We start from the raw sequence: 22,473 nt of genomic DNA, 5'->3' as shown, positions 1-22,473 counted from the left end.
AGGCTTTTGCTGCTCCTTAACCCTGTGGTATTGTCAAGCAGCAGCCTGAAGGTGCTGTTTTAATGATTGTAGTCCTTCGGACAGGAAAGTTTTCTTAAAATCCGCTGGCTGCTACACCTTGCCTCTGCAACACTGCAGGACACCTGCGTGGTTGGTTCACACAATTACTGAAATAAGCCGTCCTTTCTCTCAGACCCCCTTCTACCACTTGAAACTGAACTTTCACAATCACTTTGATTTCTCGTATTAGTAGTGGATCATTTTAATCAATTAATAATATGTAGACACTAAACAAAAGGGTGCAAAGGACCGATGAAAGTGAAGCAGTTAAATGAGATGTAGGAATGTGCTCCTTGAGATGTGGGAGTTCATCCGCAGGTCTGTGGGCTACTGAACGCAATATGATGGTTTGTTATAAAAAAGGAAAGGACTCTGGTCTCCTCTCTTCTCCTGTACTCTATCGTTCAGAATTTAAATACTGGCAATATTGACTAATACTACTTAAGGTTTTTATTCTATGTCTTCAACTTACAACATTATCTCTTTTTGGGTTCTGTTAGTGCTATATTATTCAGTTTTGTAATTGGATTTAAGGACAGTTGTAGCATGCTAATTTTTTTCTTCATCACTTAGTTAATAGTTAATGTGTTAGCTTTAGAGAGGGAATTTTTTCAGGAAGAAAGTCCTGGAGCAGACTTATGTTGTGCGTATGAATAGGGAGACTAGGAGACAATTGTTGTGAAGAGTCAAAGTGTACTAAATTGTGCATGCTTAAACAGATGCCTCTTCCCCATCTTCGAAGTATGCATTTTGGAAACCTAGGTAAATGAGGACTTCATTTCACTATGAAGTAATACAAAGCTAGGCATTATTAATAGGATTGGGGGGGGGGGGAGGAGTTCCTTTTATTGAGGAATAAATCGATGTGTTTTCCACTTCCTGTACTTGCCTGATAAGAAAGTTTAGGAGCGTTTTCCTTGCTGATGGCTGAATAAGCCTTTCAGATACATTAACATTAGTCACTACTGTAGTATTTGTTACCTTGTCTCCTATCCAAGTCTCCTGTCTGCCTCTGACAAGGCGGATTTTGGAATGCTGCTCTAATTCTCATTCCTGCTCTCCCATTGACTTCTTGTAAGCTAAGAGAGGAAGGGAAAGAAAGTACAAGTGCTGCACTTTAACAAACAAACCAAAACTGGGTTGTGTTCCCTGTTACGTGCTTTTTAACCAAACCGTTTGTTACTATTGACTCTTTACTCCAAAGTCACTAAAAACTTTCTAACCAAAGAAGTTACTCTTTCAAAGAGCTGTAATATTGAATGTTACTCATCATCTCTTCCTCTTTAAACTCCTGCATTTCTCTGTCCTTGGCTTCTAACTTGCTTCCTTTGAATGTGTAAAGTTAATGTGTGCTTAGAGTTGTAATGTGTTCTGCAGATGCTCTAGCAGCCACGTGACTGCTAAAATTGAATCTTCTTAACTGACAGTTACCCAAACTGGGGGTGGGGAGGGATGCCATCTGTGTGTGTGTGTGGTTGTTCTGGGTAGGGAAGGACACTTAACCCACAGTTTCTTACGAAGAGTGGTTAATTGAGATTCAGAGGAAGAAATTCTGTACCTATAAAAAGAAAGAAAAAAACTCTATACAAAGTGACATATTTCTCCATACTGGGTTTTGAGGAGGAAAATACCAGGAAAAAAACCCATTCTACCACTATAAAAGTAGTTGTTAACTGCTCCTACCATGCAAAAAGCAGTGTGTGTTTGTTTGGAGTACCCACATTTCAAATCTTAATTTCAGAAGAATTTGGTGAATTAACCATAAAGTGTATTGTTTTGTGGTGGATGTGTGGGCTTTAAAAAACAGAACCAAACCAACCGAACAAAACATCTCAAACATTTTAAGGAGCAATTAACCTTTGTGTGCTGTGTTTTATTGTCAAGCTGGAAGATAGCAAGGCCATAATTCTGTGTCTGTAACTTGAACTGTCATGCAAGGCTCTTAAATGTGTATTTGGTCTGATTGATATTTGAAAACTTTGAGGCCAAACTCTTTTCAGTGGTGCCCAGTGACAGGACAAGGGGCAGTGGGCACAAACTGAAGCATAGGAAGTTCTGTCTGAACCTGAGGAAGAACTTCTTCCCTCTGAGGGTGACGGAGCACTGGAACAGGCTGCTCAGGGAGGTTGTGGATTCTCCTTCTCTGGAGATATTCCAGACCCGCCTGGACAAGGTCCTGTGCAGCCTGCTGTAGGTGACCCTGCTTCGGCAGGAGGGTTGGACTAGATGACCCACAGAGGTCCCTGCCAACCCCTAACATTCTGTGATTCTGTGAGTAGTATATTGGGAAAAATAGCCCTGCTCTTAGTGGGCTACTGTTGCCTACCTTGAGGCTGTGGTTTGCAAGACCTTTGGAGTGTAATGATCTAAAATTGACATGGTGCACTGCTTGGTAACTAGGTTATGATTTTTTGGATTAGAAACAAGGTAAGAGGTGTTTGGGCTTGAAGTGAGGTGTTTGACTGCTTTGGTTGCTGCTCTGATGTCTGATTTCCTGTTGGTAATTTTTTGGTGGCCATATCTTGTGTGCATTTTGACTTTGTATTTTTTTTTTAATTGAAAAGCAGTGGTCAGGTACATAAGCGTGATTTTAGTGTTCTTATATAAAAACAATACGGTATGTTCTTGTTTTCTGTGATACTAATACTGTGCTGCTCTTCTTCCCCAAGGGAAAAAACAAACTGTAAGAACTCCAACTGAAGTTCTTAACCAAGTGATAAAACAGTAACACCAAGCTTTGTATTAAGAGCAGGGATGGAGGCTGTGCCTGCAGTTGGATGATTGGATTTGGTTTCAGGAATGTATTGGAAATGTGGCTTGTATAGAATCACAGAGTAATTAAAGTTGGAAGGGACTCTAGAGATCAGCTAGTCCAACCCTCTGTTCAAAGCAGTTCTCACTAAATCTCGTTTATAGAATAATTGCAGTGCAGCGAGGTCAGAAGGGAGCTCTAGAGATCGTGTAGTCCAGCCCCATGGTCAAAGCAGGGTCAGGTACAGCAGGTCGGCCAGGATCTTGTCCAGTTAAGTCTTGAACGCCTCCAAGGATGGAGATTGCACACCGTCCCTGGGCAGCCTCCACCACTGTTTGACCACACCTGTGGTTTTAAAACAAACTGGCCAAGCAGGTAATACTGGATTGGAATTCCCATTCCAGGTTGTGTCAGTTGCTGTGAAACTCTGGTTACAGCTGTGTGCACTTAATGAGCTTCACTTGTATACTTCAGTATAGCTTGTTTTCCTTTGGTGTGAGGCTGTAGTTTGAGCTTTTATGTTAACAGGGCAGGCTTACGAACTATGCCACTGGCAGCTGCTGTCAGTGGAGTTGAGGTGAATTGATGGGGAACTGATATAAGTTGACCACATATATAAGCATAACACTTGCACAAGCGTAACAGGAGGGAGAGGGTTATTTTTGAGGGTGGAAACTACTAGGAGGGCAGTGCATGCTGCTTAAGCAGTTACTTGTGTTAAAAGAAGTACTTTTCAAGTTGCATCCTCAAGATCTTGGTTTTGAAATGATTTGAAAAGAATCAGATCTGAGCTAATGTTCATCTTTAAAGAGAAGATAAATACTTTCAATTACATATTAAAACTATGCCCTGATTTTTTGAATCTTTGTCCTAAGAACACTGACCTAGGTCAATATGGTAGAGAAATCGCTTAAAATAAAACTGAAAGAAAAATGCAAGCTATCTGTGCTTCCTTTTGGCAGTGTCACTTGGGGAGGGGAGAAATATGGCTTACCACTTCGCTTTCTAGCCTTTCTGTTCTGTTGGGATTTTTTGTTCCATTTTGCTAGCATACCGGCCTGGAGTAGTGGTCTGTGAAATGCTGCTTGACAGTGCTTTGGAGTTTGTGATCCTACATGATTTCCTGCCAGCTGGAAAGTAAAATAGAAAGAAGCAAAACAGACAAGAATCCCAAATTCTAAAGCAGTATTTTCCCATGCCTTGGAGATCATGAAGCTGGTAAGCTTTGCTTAGCTGCTGGCTGATACTGTTACCAGGGTGTTAGAGTGGTAGGACTTTTTTGGAAGGAGGGTCTACTGTTTTTTGTATTGAGCAGCAGCAACAACGACAAAAAGGTTTTGTGACCCCAGGAGGTCCAAGAGCTGTCTGTGATGTGTGAGGCTTGGACTTGAGAGGCCATTCTGGAAAAGTGAGTCATGCTAAAAAAGAAGTTGGGTATTACATGGGATGCGTTAAATACTGAGCTCTGTACGTGTGTGGTGTGTGTTCTTTTTTTTTTTTAAGTTTGGAGAGAGTAGTGTTTAGAAGTCAGCAAAAATGAGCAAAAATGACTTGCACAAAAATTCATCAGGCAAACTAGCAGAAGGGGTGTTTAGATATATGCAGTATATACTGGTTCAAAATATAGCGAGTCATCTTAGGAACTGTAGAGCAGGAAGCAGTGGAAATTGTATTTAGTAAGGTGGTATCCCTTGGAGTGGCATGTGGTTATGGAAGCATAGGCAGAATTGAGTGGAATGGTGCAACAGCTTAGCTGTTAGTAAAAAAAAATTACATAAATTGTTTAGTCCTTGTTTTTCTTCTAAAGGTTGCTATTCATGATGTAAAGATGACTTCTGTTGTCCAGGCAGTGGGTATGTACTGTTGTAGTAGAGACTTTGTACTTCTAGATTGATCTAAGTAAAATTAAGTTCACTTTACTAACATGCAGTGTTGAGAATTTTGTAAGTAATTTTTTTTTTAAAAAAAAACAACTTCGATTGCGCTTTGTCATCTGAAGACCAGCTTTAATAATAGTATCTTAATACAGGCTTTTTGTGAGGTGACCTGTGGAATATAGACAAGTGTTAGGGAGGAGTGGAACTCTTAACTAGACTTTGGGATGCAAGTACTGTATGAAATAGGCAAAAACAAAAAAAGACACCACCAAAAGTTGCAGTGCCCACTGATTTGCTTTTAGGTGTTTAGTACGTGTGCTTGAGAAAATAAGGTTAGTATTTCTGTTTCCAGAAAAGATGATTGATGTCACTTTCATGGGCGTACGTTGAGACAGAAGGCCAGAGTAAAGACTGATTTCATAGCTTCAGTGATGAATGGAATATTTTTTTTTCATCCAGATCTCACAAGAGAATGCTTTAGTGGGTGTTTTCTCCTCCACTTAGCATTGCTGTGTAAGAGAAATCATCAAATAGTGTTGGGTGCATGTTGTTTGTCTCTGCAGCAGTCCCTGAGCTGCTCTGTCTGATCTCTCTGGAGTCTTTTCTCAAAAATACATTCAGAGAAACAGTCTTTCCTCCTTGCAAAGAGTGATGATCAAGTTAAAAACAAGGATATAGGCTGCTTGCGAAGTCTAGTACCAGTGTGCAGTTTGCTGCATTTATCCTGCCTCACAGTACCCTCCTCTTTGACTGGCTACGCTTGCTCTAGTAGTTGGCTTCTAGTTTTTGAAATATCTCAGATAACTCTAAGGTACTCTGTAGAGTAGGTGTGGTGCATTGCGTATGTCGTGTAAAGACTAGGTAAGACAAAGCTCCAATTTCAGTTGATAAAATCAGTCTGATAACAGGATTCTGTCCTCATTGCACTAAGTGCAGGGGAACAACTGTTTAAAAAAACAAATTTTTTTTTTCCAGTCAGCTGAAGGGTTTTGTGATAAGATAATTGGAGGGAATCTGTTGGAATTTAAGGTGTCTGTAGTTTAACTAGGCAAGGACAAAGGTGTGAGTGTCTGTAGGAAGTCTTCCTAGTCAGTGTTGGAAATGACACACTGCTCCAATGCCGAAAGCTGCTGTGTGTAGGGAAATTACCTCTTCATTCCCTGCTCTGGGCTGGCTGAGGAAGATCCAGTTTTCTTTTTTGAACTTCCTCAGGAAGCTGTTTGGTTTGGATATTGACTTTGATTCCTCCCCCAAGTGAATGAGAAAAATCACCTGCTAGATACCCAATAAACCTGCAAAAATTCTGGTAACAGTTGCAGGTGCTAATTGTTATGATAAGGACTTCTAATTCTTGTTCCCACAAGTGCAGTCAAAATGCATTGATTCTGCCTTTAACCTTTAAAACTTAGAAGGGCAATAGCATCCTAATGCTGAAGTGGACTTCCACGAGAATAATTGAGAATTAATTTTAGAAGCTAAATACAAATATAGCAAGATAGATAAGGCATGTGGATGTCTGGTGTGTCCTTCTGAAGAGACTGACTTTAAATATAAACTTATTTCCTTCTTTTGACTCCTTACCAGTTCTTTTTTATCTTCTCTTTTTCATGTCTTGAATAAGAAAACTATTTCTCAAGGTTGTTCTGATTTTTAGCAGGACAATTAGGAATGTTCTTAGATGTTAGCATTTTATTGGAAGTCAGGTGTACACAAAAGCTACAACACGAGGCTGCAAGCTGGGAGCGAAGATAGTGTTCTCTGTATGGTTGAGTTAGTGATCTGGTAATTCAGTTTCCTGTAGCTTGCTTGCTGTGGTTAAAAGGGTTAGAGCAGGGACTTGGATCAGTCACAGGTAGCTTTCGTCTGTATTGTGTTTTGTGGAAAATAGAAACAACATGCCCCCTGAGGTAGCAGAAGTTGTTGCTTTGTTTTATTGTCTGCAGGACAGCTGCCAATGCTAATCTGCAAAACCAGGTTTGTAAAGATACTAAAAGTACTTTATTACTTCCCTTGGTATGTTACATCTGTGTTGGACGGAGGAAAATCTGAACATTTACCTGTTGTAAGGTGGATACCTAAACATGATTTTCTCTGAAAATGTCATGATCTCATTGTCCTTAGCGAGACGTGTAGAAATGTGTAACAACAGTAGATAGTTGACACTTACTGTTTATTTATAGGAAATTACTATTGAATTCTTCTGAGAAATAAGGTGGTTAAACACTCCTTTGATCTCATGTGTCAAAACATGATCATAATAGAGCGAACAGTTGCTTAAAATCTAACGTCACTTTTTGACTCACTTATGAAAAGCAGTTCAGTTAAAACTAGAAAGATAATTCCTCTAGTAAGACCCCCTACACTTGCAAAGAAACATTGGGAAACTCTTCTGGCTTTGCTGTCAAGAATACGTAGGAGCTTGGGCCTTAGTCTGAGCTCTTCCTCTAGATCACAGAATCACAGAATGGTAGGGGTTGGAAGGGACCTCTGTGGGTCATCTAGTCTAACCCTCCTGCCAAAGCAGGGTTACCTACAGTAGGCTGTAGAGGACCTTGTCCAGGCGGGTCTTGAATATCTCCAGAGAAGGAGACTCCACAGCCTCCCTGGGCAGCCTGTTCCAGTGCTCCGTCACCCTCAGAGGGAAGAAGTTCTTCCTCATGTTCAGATGGAACTTCCTGTGCTTCAGTTTGTGCCCGTTGCCCCTTGTCCTGTCACTGGGCACCACTGAAAAGAGCTTGGCCCCATCCTCCTGACACCCACCCTTCAGATATTTGTAAGTATATATTAGGTCCCCCCGTAGCCCTCTCTTCTTCAGGCTGAAAATGTAGAAGATGTAGAAGTCTAAAAAAGTTTCTTTTGGGGTAACACTTACTTCACTTCAGGAATCTTGCATTATTCTAGGTATAAAATACTGATTTCTGTGGCTGTTTGAATTGTTCAAAATGTGATCTTGAACTGTCTGCTCAAGCCCGTGGGTGGCTCCCATACTGCTGCTGCTAACAGCTTTTCCAGCTGTGGTAGAGGTAGACACAGCAATGCTGTTTGCATACAGCAGGGCTTTTTTTGGTTTTTTTTTCTTCACAATGCTTGAAGCAAAAATCTTGATGCATAAGTACAGAATTAATCCTTTGGGGAAATTCCATCTTATGTATGTGCACATGTGCCAGGATGCACAGGTGAAGGTAAGATTTGTATGAGAAAAGGCATGTTTTTAAAAAGGAAAAATGAAACCCCCAGCCTTTGAGAAGTAGGAAAGAAATGTGTTGAGAAGGGGAACAAAAAATGTTTGGTTTTGTTTGAGGGACCCTTATAACTGACAGAGAGCTTTCTGGAAAGATGTTTACTTTCATATGTTTATACCTTAGGGCAATTTCAAAGATGAAAAAGTTGAACAAGATTTGATACTTCCAAGATTCTGAGGAAGTGATAAGTTGCATTACTTCCATACTGATGAATTGCAACTTCATGTATGACTTCATCCTTTAAATAATAATTTAAAAATCCCTCCAACCTACAAAGACATCCACTTGCCCATATATGGAGCTGGGAATGCTACTAATTGTCTGTGTAAGGGTGTTTAAGATGAGTTTAAAGAAACTCTTCAGTTAATAAAGCATAAGCATAAAATCTTTTTTCCAACACTGAAGTCATGATACCATCATTTTCTTTCTATTCTTTTTATTCTTAATACATGCAGAGAACAATAAGTAATGTAGACATAGTATCTGGAGTTTGCAAAGTTCAAATGCTGTCAGTTGTCTGCTTACATTTCAAAGGTATGTAATGGTCTCTTAAGTTACTCTCACCCTAGACTTGTAGCATCTTAGTATTCTCATAGTCTTAGTTTCTGGGGTGTTAAGCTTGTATGTATTTCTCAGTTCCTGCTGAGTCAGTTTGATTTCCTTAAATCAGTGGTGGCTAATGTGTTTGGGGTACCACGCTTAGCACCCATGGTCAGTGGGGCTGGCACCATCACTGCAGACCTACACTGCCTGCCCTCACCCCTGAATTATAAGCAGTGTTACCCACTTCTAGAGACTTGGGAATTAAGTCCTTACAAGATTCCTGAAATTCAAATATCGCTTGAAAAATAGAGCACTTTGAGTGTGGTCTAAGAGCAGCATCACAACCGGGACCTCAGCTGATGGTATCACAAGCTAGTTCTTCTGCCTCAGTTGTCAGTGCTTAGTAGGGCGAGTGCCTTCACAGGTCTTCATCCAACTCCTCAGTCTTCTGTGAGTGAATGCAATTCTTTACAGATGAGACGCTCACATAAGCAGTTTCTGTCAAAGCCACCAACTCACCTCAGGCTGCCTTTGAGCTGTTTTCACTGTTCTTGATAGGACTGTTTGGACATGCAGAAAGAATGATAATAACGTATTACTTGGTTTGCTGTCTAACTAATGGATGTTTGGTGTTTCCAAGTCTTGTGAATTTGAAACAAACATATTAGTAAAATCTAGGGGAGGTGATGGCAGTAGATGAGTAGAGGAGACAGAGTGAGCAAGGAAATGGAGAAGAACAATCGAAGAAAGGAGAAACTCTTGAGTTTCTACAAACAGGAAAAGGTATTAAAAATGGCAGCCTGGTCAGTTGATTGAGCAGTGAGCACCGTGTCCAGTTTTAGAAAGGCTGGTGAGTTTAGGTGGGTGTGTTTTTCGAGGTTTGCCTTGTTTTTTTTTGTGAAGTAGTAAGTCTTCTCACAGTTCTCAGAAGCATGTTACATAGATCATTTCCATTTTTCTTAGTCATTGCTTAGCTGTTTTTGTTATCCCACGTTGACGCTGGGATTGCCAGTTCTCCCAGATGCAGTGGGAGCAGCACTTAGCTGGTTAAACTGGATTTTATCAGTCTTTGCCGTATCCAGAACCACTTGGTGTTTTTGCACTATGCCCTGCGTACCAAGCTCCAACAGTGAGGCACAAGAACTCGGAACTATTGAAATCTGGTACCTTGTTGTGCAAGTAGCTCAAACCGTGCTGTGCAGAAGTGCCTCTGACTGCTGATGGAGTGGTGTTACCTGCGTGGCGTTGCCAGGACAAACGCAATAAAGGAGCTCATCAGGTAGACTTCTTTGATAGTTGGACTAACCTGACGCAGGCAGAAATGAGGCAGCCTATTTCAATTAAAATGTGATTTGTGACTTTTGCAGTCCTGAATTAGATTCCTGTTACACATTTTTCTGAACCAGGAGCTACTTAAAGCTTTTTCTTCTGGAAGCTTACTTGCAGAGATATTTCTTCACTTGTTGACGAGATGTTTAGCCTGAGAAACTCTGGCCAAAAATAAAGACAGAATGAGAGCATCAGAAATAGGGAATAAAATCAGTATTCATTAACTGTTTAGCAAGCAAAACATTCTGTTGTGTTTCAGAGATGGCTTTGTGTGTATAAATTGTTACTGGTTTAATATATATTTGGTTTACTTTTAGCAAGCTGGAGAGAAATAATCTAATTCTGGGATAGAGTTGGGTCAATTTGTAATGCAAAGGAATAACATTTGGTACTGAATGGAGGGGGAGAAAAAAGCTGTTTGAATGAAATATATCCCAATTAAGTTGTGCCAACGCTTTCAGGAGAAGTGAACCCTGAAAGAGAAATGAGCAGTAATGTGGCACATCCTAACCATTGAAATGGGAGCACAAAATCTGGAAGGGGGAAAAAAAAAACCACCAGCTTTTTGAGGTCATTAGAAGAACTTACTTTTTAAACCTAGTTGCAAATTCTTGATGTTACGAAATTGGAGAAAGTTTTCAGAGGTAGCATTGATTGTGAGAATAAACACTCCTGCTGCTGTTCTCTATTCCGTGCAGGACTGGATTAGAAGTTTGGAATACTTCTGTTGTAGTGGCTGAGTTACTTTAACTGCAGTGTGGGAGGGTTTTTTGAAAATCTGCTTTCTTCTTCATTTGTTTCAGAGGCGTTCATGTTCTGATTCTGTTCTTTAGTTAGTTTATTGCTTACGAGAGGGGAAGGGTATGGAGCAAAACACTGGGCACTCCTCTGGAAAGGTGGAAAATGTAGTAGGAGGATGGCAGGAGACATGCTGATTGTGTACTTACTGCTGCCTTTCCTCCTGTTTTCAAGCCTTTGGCTCTGCTAGTTTTTTTCCTCCCTTGTGCCGTCTTCCCCTTTCCAAATGTTTGCTTGTCAGGCACATTGAGTAGTGCAAGCATCTGCTCTTTTAAGCAGAAATGCAGCCATGTAAATATTGTCATAATGTTACTCTTTAATCTAGTTCCCTTAGAGGACCTTGTTTACTTCTGCAGTGCTACTGTCCACCAAATAAATTAGCCAGTGTTAAACTGTGGAGTCTGTTAAATGTGACCTGTATGCATAATACAGTAGTACAGGTACTGTAATCTATAGCTGGGCATTCGTGAATTGGTGGTACTCTTCCTACAGTTAAAACAAGCACAAGGAGAATGTTCACAAAAGTACGAAGTATGTAAGTTGGGATATAAATACAACTGACCACAGTGGAAAACTGAAAGTAGGCCTTGGACCAGCTTCATTTACTGTACAATTAATGAGCAACCAAGGGAGCTTACATCACAAATGCTTCTTGCAGTCCTTCCCTTTAGACTTCTTTATGACTTCAAGATCTGAAGTGTATAATGATTAGACATCTATTTTGCCTGTTCTTCCCCCTGCCCCCCTTCCCTAGGAGCACAGGAAGTTTGGATCTGACATATAAAGACAGGAAATGTGTAACAAATGAGCCAGCCCTACTTCTCTATAGCTATTCAATATGAATATTAATGTTACTTGTGAGTGTAAGCTGCTGTTTGTGGTATTATACAGTTGTTTAGTACAGCTGTTGACAGTGAAGTCTAATCTTTGGGGTTTTTTCTCCTTAGAGCACAACAATGGAAGAAACAGCGATATGGGAACAACACACAGTGACTCTTCACAGGGTAAGTTCATACAATTGGTTGTGTGTGCCTAATGCAGGATACTGGTAGCTCTGGAAACAATAGGAAAAAGCCAGATGTCAGGAAGCAAAAGAAAAGGAAACTGTCATATTCCTTTGTTTAATTTTGGAAGTGTTGTAAAAGCTCCATTTGATAGTAGCTCTAGTTGTTTGTTGGGTTTCAGAGATAAGCCCGTCTACAAATAACCATGCCAGAAACAAGGCTTTAGATTACTTTATGTACAGAAGTAATTAGAAATCTAAGTGTTTGTTAACGATTGTGCTGTAACTGTACTTCAACATTTTAAAACTTACAGTTGCAGGGGCATAAAATGATGTAGTTAAGCGTAAATAAATGTGTTCAAAAGTGACTTATTTGCTTGCCACTTTCTTAAATTAGTGGCTGAAAATAGTGATTTTGGTTAGTCAGAATATGCATCTTGCACAAAGGAATGTGTACTAGGAATCACGGAATAGACAGTTTTTGCATTTGGACTGACTCCTCTCTTATTTGAGTTACTCTTAAATTTATTTCTGATGTAGCTATTGTGGAGCTGTACAAGAGAGGCAATAAGGAATGAGTTGCTCAGGGAGGGTCAGAACAAGGTGGGATGCCATTTCTGGCAGCAGCTGAGTATTAAAGCAACCATGGAATCATGGCCCAGGTAGCTATATTCATTCCAACAAAATGGAGATGCACAAGAGTTTTCTCAAGGGAGGGAGTTATATCATTTGCCTTCAATTCTTCAGCACAGAATCAAGGGTCTTTAGAATTGTAGCATTGATCAGATGAATGGACCTTTGTGAAAAAATGTGTACGCATAGATCAGCTGGTCAGATAAAATGTTAATTCTGTGTACAAACCTATTGTCTGTTGATTCTAATCAGTTTAATGCTGTTGAATCAAAATAACCATTTTAGTATCTGCCTTCTTAAGAGAGAAGTTACAGTCGGTTTGACTAGAAGAATCATAGAATGATCAAGTCCAACTATCAACCCAACACCACCATGCCTACTAAACCATATCCCAGAGTGCTACGTCTACACGTTTTTTGAACACCTCCAGGGATGGTGACTCCACCACCTCCCTGGGCAGCCTGTTCCAATGCCTGACCACTCTTTTTGTAAAGAAATTTTTCCTAATATCCAGTCTAAACCTCCCCTGACACAGCTTGAAACCATTGCCTCTCGTCACTAGGTAGCTGGGAGAAAGAAGGCTGTCTAACAAAGTACGCTGTCTCTAACTGCAACCAGATGTTGAAAGAAAAGTATAAGTAAAAACAAAAATATGTAGTAATACTTATCTATGCTACTCTTCAAACTTGCAACAATTTTTAGGTCAACAGGTTCTTGAGCAAGAAGTATTATGTCTGTGTGTAAATGCCCAACAAACATTGGTTTTCCATCTGCTAGAGAAGAAAACTCAAACTCTTATGCTAATATTAAGCAAATTGGTGCTTAGAATTTATTCTTAACATTGGGAAAAGAATTTAGGAGATTGACTGCATATTCGCTTGTAGGACTATTGATATTGCTTTTTATTTGTGACATTCTTCTAGTGCTAGATTATCAAGTAAATGAGGTTACTGCAGTTTAGTTGAAAGGAGTGAAATGCCTCCAGATCTTGGTTATCGTCAAAGATACCTAGAAGTTAATAGAATTGGAATAGGCTTGAAATGCCACTCTGAATGGTTGTGGAGTACTTTCTATGTGAGTTAAGGTGCTCCACTTAGCTGAACTACAGAACTACTAGAGACCATCCACTGTCAGCCACACAAAAAAACATTTTGAAGAACTGAACTTGCCTTCTCTAGGGACGCACACTAGCAAGTCCCTCTCATTTTCACAGAATCATAGAATGTTAGGGGTTGGAAGGGACCTCTGGGTCATCTAGTCCAACCCTCCTGCCGAAGCAGGGGCACCTACAGCAGGCTGCAGAGGACCTTGTCCAGGTGGGTCTGGAATATCTCCAGAGAAGGAGACTCCACAACCTCCCTGGGCAGCCTGTTCCAGTGCTCCGTCACCCTCAGAGGGAAGAAGTTCTTCCTCATGTTCAGACGGAACTTCCTGTGCCTCAGTTTGTGCCCATTGCCCCTTGTCCTGTCACTGGGCACCACTGAAAAGAGCTTGGCCCCATCCTCTTGACACCCACCCTTCAGATATTTATGAGCATATATTAGGTCCCCTCGCAGCCTTCTCTTCTTCAGGCTGAACAATCCCAGTTCCCTCAGCCTCTCCTCGTAGGAGAGATGTTCCAGTCCCCTCATCATCCTCGTAGCCCTCCGCTGGACTCTCTCCAGTAGCTCCTCATCTTTCTTGAACTGGGGAGCCCAGAACTGGACACAGTACTCTAGATGAGGCCTCACCAGGTCAGTGTAGAGGGGAAGGAGAGCCTTCCTCAACCTGCTGGCCAGCCTCTTGTTGATGCACCCCAGGATCCCATTGGCTTTCTTGGCAGCCAGGGCACACTGCTGGCTCATGGTTAACCTGTCGTCCACCAGGACACCCAGGTCCCTCTCCACAGAGCTGCTTTCCAGCAAGTCCGCCCCAAGCCTGTACTGATGCATGGGGTTGTTCCTCCCCAGGTGCAGGACCCTGCACTTGCCTTTGTTGAACTTCATCAGGTTCCTCTCTGCCCAGCTCTCCAGCCTGTCCAGGTCACGCTGAATGGCAGCACAGCCTTCTGGTGTATCTACCACACCTCCCAGTTTGGTGTCATCAGCAAACTTGCTGAGGGTACATTCTAACTCTTCATCCAGGTCGTTGATGAAGTTGTTGAACAAGACTGGGCCCAGTACTGACCCCTGGGGGACACCGCTAGTTAGCGGCCTCCAACTAGACTCAGCGCTGCTGATGACAACCCTCTGAGCTCTGCCATTCAGCCAGTTCTCAATCCACCTCACTGACCACTCATCCAGCCCACACTTCCTGAGCTTCCCTAGGAGGAGGATGTTATGGGAGACTGTGTTGAAAGCCTTGCTGAAGTCAAGGTAGACAACATCCACGGCTCTCCCCTCATCTGTCCAGCCAGTCATGCCATCGTAGAAAGCTATCAGATTGGTCAGGCATGATTTCCCCTTGGTGAATCCATGCTGACTACTCCTGATAACCTTCTTTTCTTCCACTTGCTTGATGATGACCTCCAGGATAAGCTGCTCCATCACCTTTCCTGGGATGGAGGTAAGGCTGAGTGGCTTGTCCTCCTTCTTGCCCTTTTTGAAGATTGGAGTGATATTGGCCTTTCTCCAGTCCTCGGGCACCTCTCCTGTCCTCCAGGACCTCTCAAAGATGATGGAGAGTGGCTCAGCAATGACATCCGCCAGCTCCCTCAGCACTCGTGGGTGCATTCCATCGGGGCCCATGGATTTGTGGGCATTTAGATCGCTTAAGCGATCCCTCACACAGTCCTCCTCAACCAAGGGAAAGTCATCTTCTCTGTAGGCTTCTTCTCTTACCTCTGGGGCCTGGGATTCCTGAGGGCCTGCCTTGGCACTGAAGACTGAAGCAAAGAAGGCATTCAGTAGCTCTGCCTTCTCCGCATCCTCCATCACCAGGACAGTCACCTCATTCAGCAGGGGCCCCACATTGTCCATAGCCTTCCTTTTGCTGCTGATGTAGTTGAAGAAGCCCTTCTTGTTGTTTTTGACATGCCTTGCCAGCTTCAATTCCAGGCGGGCTTTGGCCTTCCTCGTCGCATCCCTGCACGCTCTGACCACGTTTCTCTTCCACCTGATCTCTGCTAGAAGCTCCTTGTTCAACCATGCAGATCTCCTGCCTCCTTTGCTAGATTTTGGTTTAGCTGAGAGCAGTAAGCTGGCTGTGAATGATGGAATTAATGACATTTGATGTGCTGAATTTATGTGGGGTAGATGCAAGTCAGGCTTCATGTTACTGGCTTCCTGTTTTATTGGTATGCCTGCAAAGTGTTTGGGATTCACCAAACTTTTGTATGTTCTGTTGGTATTCGCCTTCAGAAACAAGGCTAGACAATTCATTGGAAGAATCTAATCCAGGATATATTTGTCTAAAACTGTAGTAAGTTCTCCTGGGAGAGGCAGAGAAGTCCAGACTTTGTGTCAGTCTAGATCAACTCTAATCTCTTCAGAAGTATCTGCTTAATAGCAGTCAGGTATGTTGGCCCTCCAGGTGCCCTAAAGAAACTATGTAACTGTGGTCTTTTTCTGTTTTAAATAGTTTTTATTAAAGGTGTTTGATCAAAACTAGTTAATTAGTAAGAACCACTACCATCTGTTATAATAAGCAGCCTTCAAATTAGGGGGGAAATGCAGGTAGTTTGTTAGGTGGCGTGTGTGTTAGCAAAGATACATAGAATATCCTTGACTGTGTTATTCCTGTTTCAAGACTCATTTTTGTCCTGTTGCTAATTCCAGCAGTGAGAACTTTACTTGAAGTCTGTGGTGTTCTCTATTGTAACTCCATTGCTGCTGTGTATGGCAGAGTAGGATTCCTTTAACTCTTCTTGGGCTCCATAAAGGTAGCCAAAACTGTAAAAACAAAAAGCAGTTTCGGTAGTAATCATCAAATTTTAGGAAAGTAGATATCATCTGTATGAAATTTCTTTCTGAAGAAAAACCAAAAAAGCCACATTAGTGGGTACTGTATAAGGTATTCTGTCTGTGTAGTCTACTGAGTAACGTGTCAGTGTCTGAGGTATTAAACACTTTAAAAATGCTTCTGCATTGTTATGGGGGCAGTTACTGGTATATAAACCAATTAATGGCAGTTCAGAACTGTTGTTACAACCTTGAAAAGATATATGTTAGGGTTTTTTTGAACATGTTTTGATCCTGTAACGCCCTTTAAAAAGCGATTAATATTCCATAAAACTTTGGAAGATGAGCCTTACAAAAGAGAAGGGAATGCTTTACATAGGGGGTTCTTGTTGAAGAATGCAGCTTTGCTCACTTCTTTTGAAGGGTTTCTTTCTATGACCTCTTTCCAGAGATGTCATTACAAATTAGGGGCAGAGTATACTTAATTCCACTAGTTGCAGTATACGTATGTCAGTTCAGGCCCATTGGTGTAGTTCAAACATCAGATTCCCCACCCCCCCACCCCACCATCTGCTTCGGGTATCTTACAGATTCTGGAACAGAGCATACAAGCAGTCTGTGCTGTGATTTAACACAGTAGTTGGTGAATTCCAGCACTATTGTCAAAAGACTTAGTAGAAACTTTTTTGGGGGGAGGAGAGGCTTGAACTTCTAACCAAGGGTTTTGTTCCCTTTCTTTACTACTGTTCCAACTTCCTGGACTGCTACTTAGCTCTTCAGAGATGGAGGCAGTCGCAAGTTCAGTAAAAGCTTATCGGGTAGCTACAGTTTATCTGTTATTGAGAGATCTTATGGTTTTTATATCCTGAACTGTAAAGGACTTTAAGGAGGAACCATGAGCTTCATGTATTATGTGGGTTTCTTCGTCCTTGGAACTCAAATTCTGTGTGTCTGTTAGATGTGTCTCCTTCCCCCAAAGAACAGAAACCAGCTATGTGCATATCTTTCTGCTTCTCCCCTGCTGCCTTACTGTGGGAGAACAAAATAGTACAGTTATTTTTCTCTTATGTTGTCAGTACAACATCTGTGATTTGGCAGATTTTTTTAAAAAAATGCTATTTTAGTTATGATAATGTTTGTCTTGTACAATCTATAGTGATCAATATCTTGCTATTTCCACGCATGTCTAGGAGCTAGGTTCAGTTTTCTGAGGGTAGTTCATTTTATTGCTTATCTCTGAAGATGATGATAGGCAGCAGGATAAAATGAAAAGTAGTAGGCTGAGGTTTACTGGAAGGCTTCTTATCTGAGCTCTTGAATTTTTGAAGAGACAGGGTTTGATTTGAACTTTCTGATTTGGAGTATTTCTTAAGACTTTGATTTATGTTATTAGAAAGCCTTCATCTGACTTACGGTCTTTTTTGACTGCTGTCTGTATACGAGACTGCATTGTTTCAGGGCTTTTTGGAATGAACATTAGTGTATGAAACCAGTCACCTTAATACTGGTGATTAAGTTTGCAAATCTACTCTAAAGCAAATAGAAAGGCAAGCAACAAGGTAAGCTTTACAGTGAGCTTCTGCACCTCTGCTGGACTTACTTAGCCTGGTCATTGTATTTCTTTTCATGAGTGGAGAACTGAGAATTTTTTGTTTATGGTGTAATGAAAGACAGAGAACATTTAAATAAAATTTTACATCAATGTCTTTGTTACCTCTTGTCTCCCTTTCCTTCCGCACCCAAATATAGTGCAAACTGGATTCTGTTTGTTAGAGTAATGGAAAATTGAAAGATGAAGCAGTAGTACGAGAAAGGGGAAATATTACTGCTTTGAAAGAGGTTTTTGTTAAATATTCTCATAGGCTATTGTATATTCTTTGTTGACTAGTTAAAAAATAAAACTGAAAGAAAACCTCGGCTCTGATCGTAAGTAGTTGTTATGATCCTCTAGACTGTCCTGCATGGCACAGGGTTTCATTTAATTTCATTTGAATCAATTTCATTCGAATCCCTGACATGATTTCTGGTTGATCTGGCTGGAATGTCTCGTGAAAACATGTCCAGTCTTCCTTTAATGAATTAAAAGGAGTGTAAAAGAGGCAGCAAGGTATACCCCTCCCCACTCCGCCACATGTGTTAGGCAAACTTACTTTCTTCATACCTGGCAACGGTATTTGCCAGCTGTTGAAATCTGTTTGTGAACAGTGAATCTCCAAAGCTTTGTCTTAATGCTGCATGGTCCTATTCACTGCTTACAGGTTAAATCTGGACCGTTTTTTTTATAACCTCTATGTTGGGGGACATAGGAAACAGGTTTTTTTGAGCAGTGATTACTGTCCAAAAAGCTGAATGTCATGTGTCTTACAGCTAGATGCAGCCTGCCATGTTGCTTCTGTTGTCACTGTAAGGTTATGAAACTCATTGCTAAAGCTGGGTCATGTTTGTCGAAGTCTGAAAAAGAAAGGGTGAAGTCTGCCAGCATGGAGTGTGTGCTGTGTGAAATGGAGAGGAGGAATTGACTGAAACCTGATTTTTTTCTATCTAATGACTGTATCTTGCATAGTAAAAGATTTCAAAATAAGTTCTTGAGCAAAATACAGCATTTAAATGGTAATAACCTTCTGATGGTGTTTGCTGGGCAATGAAGGAAGAACTAGGTAGCTTGCAAATCAGTTACATTTAGAAATTTTATTTCCCACCCTCACTGCTTCCAGGCAAATGTAAGCATTGTTGTTGTATCTTGAAATATCTAACAGGAATAACTTTTCAGAGACATTGACCTTGCTGTAGTGGCAGGTCACCCTAGAGGGAATAGATTGAAGTAAATTACTTTTGTTAAGATGCAGGTGATTTGCAAGTGCTGACAAGGTTTTGATGTATTTAATGGTACAAGTGATCTTCGTATTATTCCGAAGAACGGAGCCTGCAGTCATACTACTGTGTGCTGTGATCCTGTCAGTTCCTGAGCTAAGTGAGGTCAAGCTGGGTGAATACCATGATGTGAAAACTCAGAGGAAGTGGTCCGGGTTTGAGTCAGTGTCTCAACACAGTGATATGGTGTGTTGTGCTTACTGAGGATTGCGGTCTTGCTGATGACCACCTGAGGCCCCGGCCATAAAAATGCAAATGGGAGCTCTAATATTTTGCTTTTGGGAAAGATTGGGTAGTTACTCTGAAACTCTGTCTTCTAAAAGTGTTTTTTTAATTTACTTTTAATCGCTCTCCTGTTCTTGCATTGCATAGCATTGCATGGTTCATTGATCCTTCTTTCTTCCAATAAGTTGTATTCATCCCATAAGACCTTTTTGTGTTTGCGGAAATGTGAATTGTGACCATGTAAATAGTAGAAAGAAAAAAAAATTATTTTGTTACATTATAGGCCCCTGGATTTGGATTTGGTATTGCAATATCTGGAGGAAGAGATAATCCTCACTTTCAGAGTGGTGAGACATCTATAGTTATTTCTGATGTGCTGAAAGGAGGCCCAGCAGAAGGACTGCTACAGTAAGTGCCAAACTGTACCTGGTTTCTGATTTGGGGGGCATTTATCTTTGTCAGTGGAAGTTTAACCTCCTAATTGTTTTACTCTCAAGATACCTATCTGTAACTTTGTATAGTAGGTTTATAATACAGTTTGTTTGTGCACGGACACCCATTCCCTAATATTTTTGCCTTGGCATAAAATATTTATACTGTGCTCTGTGATGTTTTTCATTCAGAGAAAATGACCGTGTTGCAATGGTAAATGGAGTTTCAATGGATAATGTCGAGCATGCATTTGCTGTTCAGCAGCTGAGGAAAAGTGGGAAGAATGCCAAAATTGTAAGTGAATGTCTTGAGGATTTAAGCCTAAATTCTGTAGTTATAGAGAAAAAGTGAAATGATATGTCTGCTATGAAATACATGCATGATGCAAGGTACTTGAATAATACGTGTGTGATGCTTCAGGTTTAAGTGATGATCATGACATGTTTATCATGTGGGTCACTCAGCACTTTTTAAAAATGTGAATGGTGATGTTTGGGTAGTGTGGCACTGCATGCTTCAGGCTCCTTTTCTTTATGGTAAAGTTCTCCTCAGTTTACGAGAAGTTCAATTCTCAGCTTTGTTTAATATTTCTTTGCTTTCTTAAGTGCACTTCCATCAAGTTTTTCAAAGGTTGGTGTATGCTAAAGGACTTTATCTGCTCTTCAGGCACTAACATAGTTCTTTGTGTTCAGTAAAGTCTGCCAAAATAAAGTACAATTACCTTAATTCCTGTAATTTTGTAGGCTTATTCAAAGTGGTTGGCTTTTGAACTTTGCAAAACAGAACAGGTCATCACTGAAGGGTAGTAATCCATCTTTCTGTAGAAGTTTGAAATTTAAGTTACAAGAAATAGAACACAAATGCACAATGCTGTAACAACTTCTTAATTCTGGAAAAGAGTCTTCTACGACTTGTAGTAAAGCTGACAGATTTCTAGTGCTCTTCTGTGCTTTAATACCATTGTGAAAAGTTGTGTTGTGCATTTGTAGATTTAGCAAGTCCTTAAAGCTTGCACAAAAAATGTGTGGCAAACTGTGCAGGGCTTTTGGCATCTGACGTATGTGGTGTGTAGATTTGTGTAGAGAAAAGCAATTAATGAAAAGTTTGTGGTATAACTTGGTTCAGTTCTCTAACACGTAATGAATAAACCTCCAAACAGGGTTAGGTCCCATTCTGGAAAGAGCTGTCTACGTTAGTGCAGACCAATACTGAACTTCCAGTGGAAATGTTCCCCTTCCTCTGTGGCTTGCATAAACATTGCTTTGGAAGATTGGGAGGCTTTAAACTTGAGGACAATTACTGTCAATAACACACTGAGTATACAGTAGATTACATGTTAGCAAAAAAGTTTTTAGTAATGCCAGTAACTGATTTGTGGGTTTAAGCAATGAGAAAGGACATTCAAATATGCAGCTCTGTGGAGGCAAAACATCACGTTATGCTACAATGGCTGTTATTCTTATCCTGGTGCCACTTTTGCAGAAGCAAGAAAACTAAAACAACTGTAAAAGCAAACATACCCTCCCCTCAAAAACAGGTTTCTAGTAATCTGTATTGATGAGTCTCGTGTATTAACTGGATAGGATTTTATAATGCGAATGCAAGAGTTCAGAGCATTCACAAATACATCTGTATGTTTTCTTTTGAGTATTGGGATTAGCTTGGCTTCTGACATTGCGCAACGCTGTTAGCATTACACAGCCAGAGGCTGATATCTAGTGTTTCATTGTAGACTATCCGAAGGATGAAGAAAATTCAGATTCCAGTGGCTCGACCAGAACCTGAACCAGTGTCTGAAAATGAGGATGACAGCTATGATGAAGAGATCCGGGATCCAAGAAGTAGCCGTGGTGGTCCAAGTGCCAACAGAAGACATGAGAAGAGCTGGGTAAGAGATCGAAGTGCTAGCAGAGAGAGAAGCTTATCACCGAGATCAGACAGAAGGTCGGTTACTTCCAGCCAGCCTGCAAAACCTACCAAAGTAACACTGGTGAAATCGAGGAAAAATGAAGGTAACTTGTATGTGATGTGCTTGCTAAGACTTTTTTGCTGGTGCTTAAAGACCAACTGCTTCAGTTAATGTTGTGTTAAGGGCTTCATGGACTATAGGAATGGTGCGGTTAACAGTTTGTTTGCCCATTTTACTAGTAGTTAGCTGAGAACTTAAACTGCTGTTGCATTTCCGGTCGTATTTTTATATTCCAAAATACATGTGCTTAGTTAAGGGTAAAGTATTATATAGTCTGAACAAATCCCAGCTATGCACCTGACATCTGATAGTCAGTGGCTAACTACCTTCCATATACTTTAGTTGAGTCTTCAGTGTGTCCGTCTTGTTTGAAAGAGGAAAATTTTAGGCAGCATCTAAATGAAGCTATTGAACAGCAGCTATGATTACAGGCAGAGTTAGAAAAGAGATTGATATAATGGTAAATCCATAGAGTAATTCCATTACAGTGCTTCATGTGTCAAGTTCACTCTCCTCTGTGTTTCCAGTATAAATGTTGTGTAAAGCAGTGTTGTCAATCTTCAGATACCTCCTCCTGTTTTTACTCTAGCTTCATAACTTCTTTTTTCTTTCATTGCTGTTATATAAAGAGTATGGTCTACGGTTGGCAAGCCACATATTTGTGAAAGAAATATCACAGGATAGTCTGGCAGCAAGAGATGGCAATATTCAGGAAGGAGATGTTGTACTGAAGGTATAGTAAATGGTGGTGGTGTGTGTTCAAAGGGAAAACTTACTGATATAACTATTCTTAGAATTAGCAATCTCTTAATAGCGTAATTCTTTGTAGAAGATGTATCTTTTTTAATTTAATTTTTTCAA

At 40.7% G+C, this 22,473-nt stretch overlaps 1 protein-coding gene across 10 annotated transcripts in view; it reads left to right on the top strand.

Annotated features, from left to right (window-relative positions):
- The window catches only part of TJP1 (tight junction protein 1), a 216,182-nt gene that overhangs the window by 157,302 nt on the left and 36,407 nt on the right, over nucleotides 1-22,473 (top strand). For all 10 annotated transcript variants that reach the window (XM_075431504.1, XM_075431500.1, XM_075431505.1 and 7 more), the window contains 5 exons: nucleotides 11,549-11,605; nucleotides 19,495-19,619; nucleotides 19,835-19,937; nucleotides 21,376-21,655; nucleotides 22,242-22,345. In XM_075431504.1, coding sequence (XP_075287619.1) covers nucleotides 11,549-11,605; nucleotides 19,495-19,619; nucleotides 19,835-19,937; nucleotides 21,376-21,655; nucleotides 22,242-22,345 — 669 coding nt within the window. The remainder of the gene's footprint in view (nucleotides 1-11,548; nucleotides 11,606-19,494; nucleotides 19,620-19,834; nucleotides 19,938-21,375; nucleotides 21,656-22,241; nucleotides 22,346-22,473) is intronic.

Source organism: Opisthocomus hoazin, chromosome 10, assembly GCF_030867145.1.
Source record: "Opisthocomus hoazin isolate bOpiHoa1 chromosome 10, bOpiHoa1.hap1, whole genome shotgun sequence".
NCBI classification, from domain to species: domain Eukaryota; kingdom Metazoa; phylum Chordata; class Aves; order Opisthocomiformes; family Opisthocomidae; genus Opisthocomus; species Opisthocomus hoazin.
This window is presented reverse-complemented; position numbering and strand designations above follow the sequence as displayed.